General features: G+C 58.7%; 1 protein-coding gene across 1 annotated transcript in view; it reads left to right on the top strand.

The window, feature by feature from the left end:
• Positions 1-920, top strand: part of Ivl (involucrin) — a 1,455-nt gene continuing 535 nt past the window's right edge. The window contains exon 1 of the mRNA XM_055603655.1: positions 1-920. This exon is cut by the window's right edge and continues 535 nt beyond it. Within this exon, the coding sequence (XP_055459630.1) occupies positions 1-920 (920 nt within the window).

The raw sequence follows: 920 nt of genomic DNA, 5'->3' as shown, positions 1-920 counted from the left end.
ATGTCCCAGCAACACACACTGCCAGTGACTGTCCCAGCTGTGGTTCAGGAATCTGTCAAGACTGTGTGTCCTCCAGCTCATACCCAGAAGGAACAATGGAAGCAACCAACTCCACAACCTGCACAATGCCAGAAGATGTTCTCTGAGACCCAAGAGATAGGCTCCCCCAAACATGAGGAGAAGGGCATAACCCCTGTGAAGGGGCTGCCTGAGCAAGCCTGTGAGTACCAGCAGCAGCAGGGACCACGAAAGCAGCCGCCACCTGTGAAGAAGTCACAGCAGGAGCTGCAGGAACAGGAACTGCATCTGGGGAAGCAGCCTTCACCACAGGAGCCACAGGGACAGCAGCAGCGGCGGCAGCGGCAGCAGCAGCAGCAGCAAGAACCACAAGAACAAGAACTGCAGCTGGGACAGCACCACCAACAGCATCAGGAGCCACAGGGGCAAGGGCCGCGCCTGGGACAGCAGCAGCAGCAGCGAGACACACTGGCCGCACAGGAGCTGCATCTGAGACAGCACCGGAAGGAGAAGCTGCCGGATCCACAACTGCACCTGGGTCGGCAACAGAGAACTTGTGAGGAGCAGGAACTGATTCCAAGAGAGAGGCGGCAGGAGCCAAAGGAGACGGAGCTGCGCCTGGGACAGAGGCACCAGGAGCCACAGGAACAGGAGCTGCACCTGGGACAGAAGCAGAAGCAACAGGAGTCACAGAAGCAGGAGCTGCAGCTGGGGCAGCACCAGCAGCACCAGGAGTCCCAGGAGCTGCAGCTGAGACAGCAGGAGAAGCAGAAACGGTGTGACCCAGAACTGCACCTGGGAAAGCAGCAGCATAGGGAGTCACACAAGCCAGAACTGGACCTGGTAGAGAAGCAGCATCAAGAGCCACAAGACCCAGAACTGCACCTGGGAAAGAAGCAGGA

Source organism: Psammomys obesus, unplaced genomic scaffold (assembly GCF_907164565.1).
Source record: "Psammomys obesus unplaced genomic scaffold, mPsaObe1.curated_primary_1811, whole genome shotgun sequence".
NCBI classification, from domain to species: Eukaryota; Metazoa; Chordata; class Mammalia; order Rodentia; family Muridae; genus Psammomys; species Psammomys obesus.
This window is presented reverse-complemented; position numbering and strand designations above follow the sequence as displayed.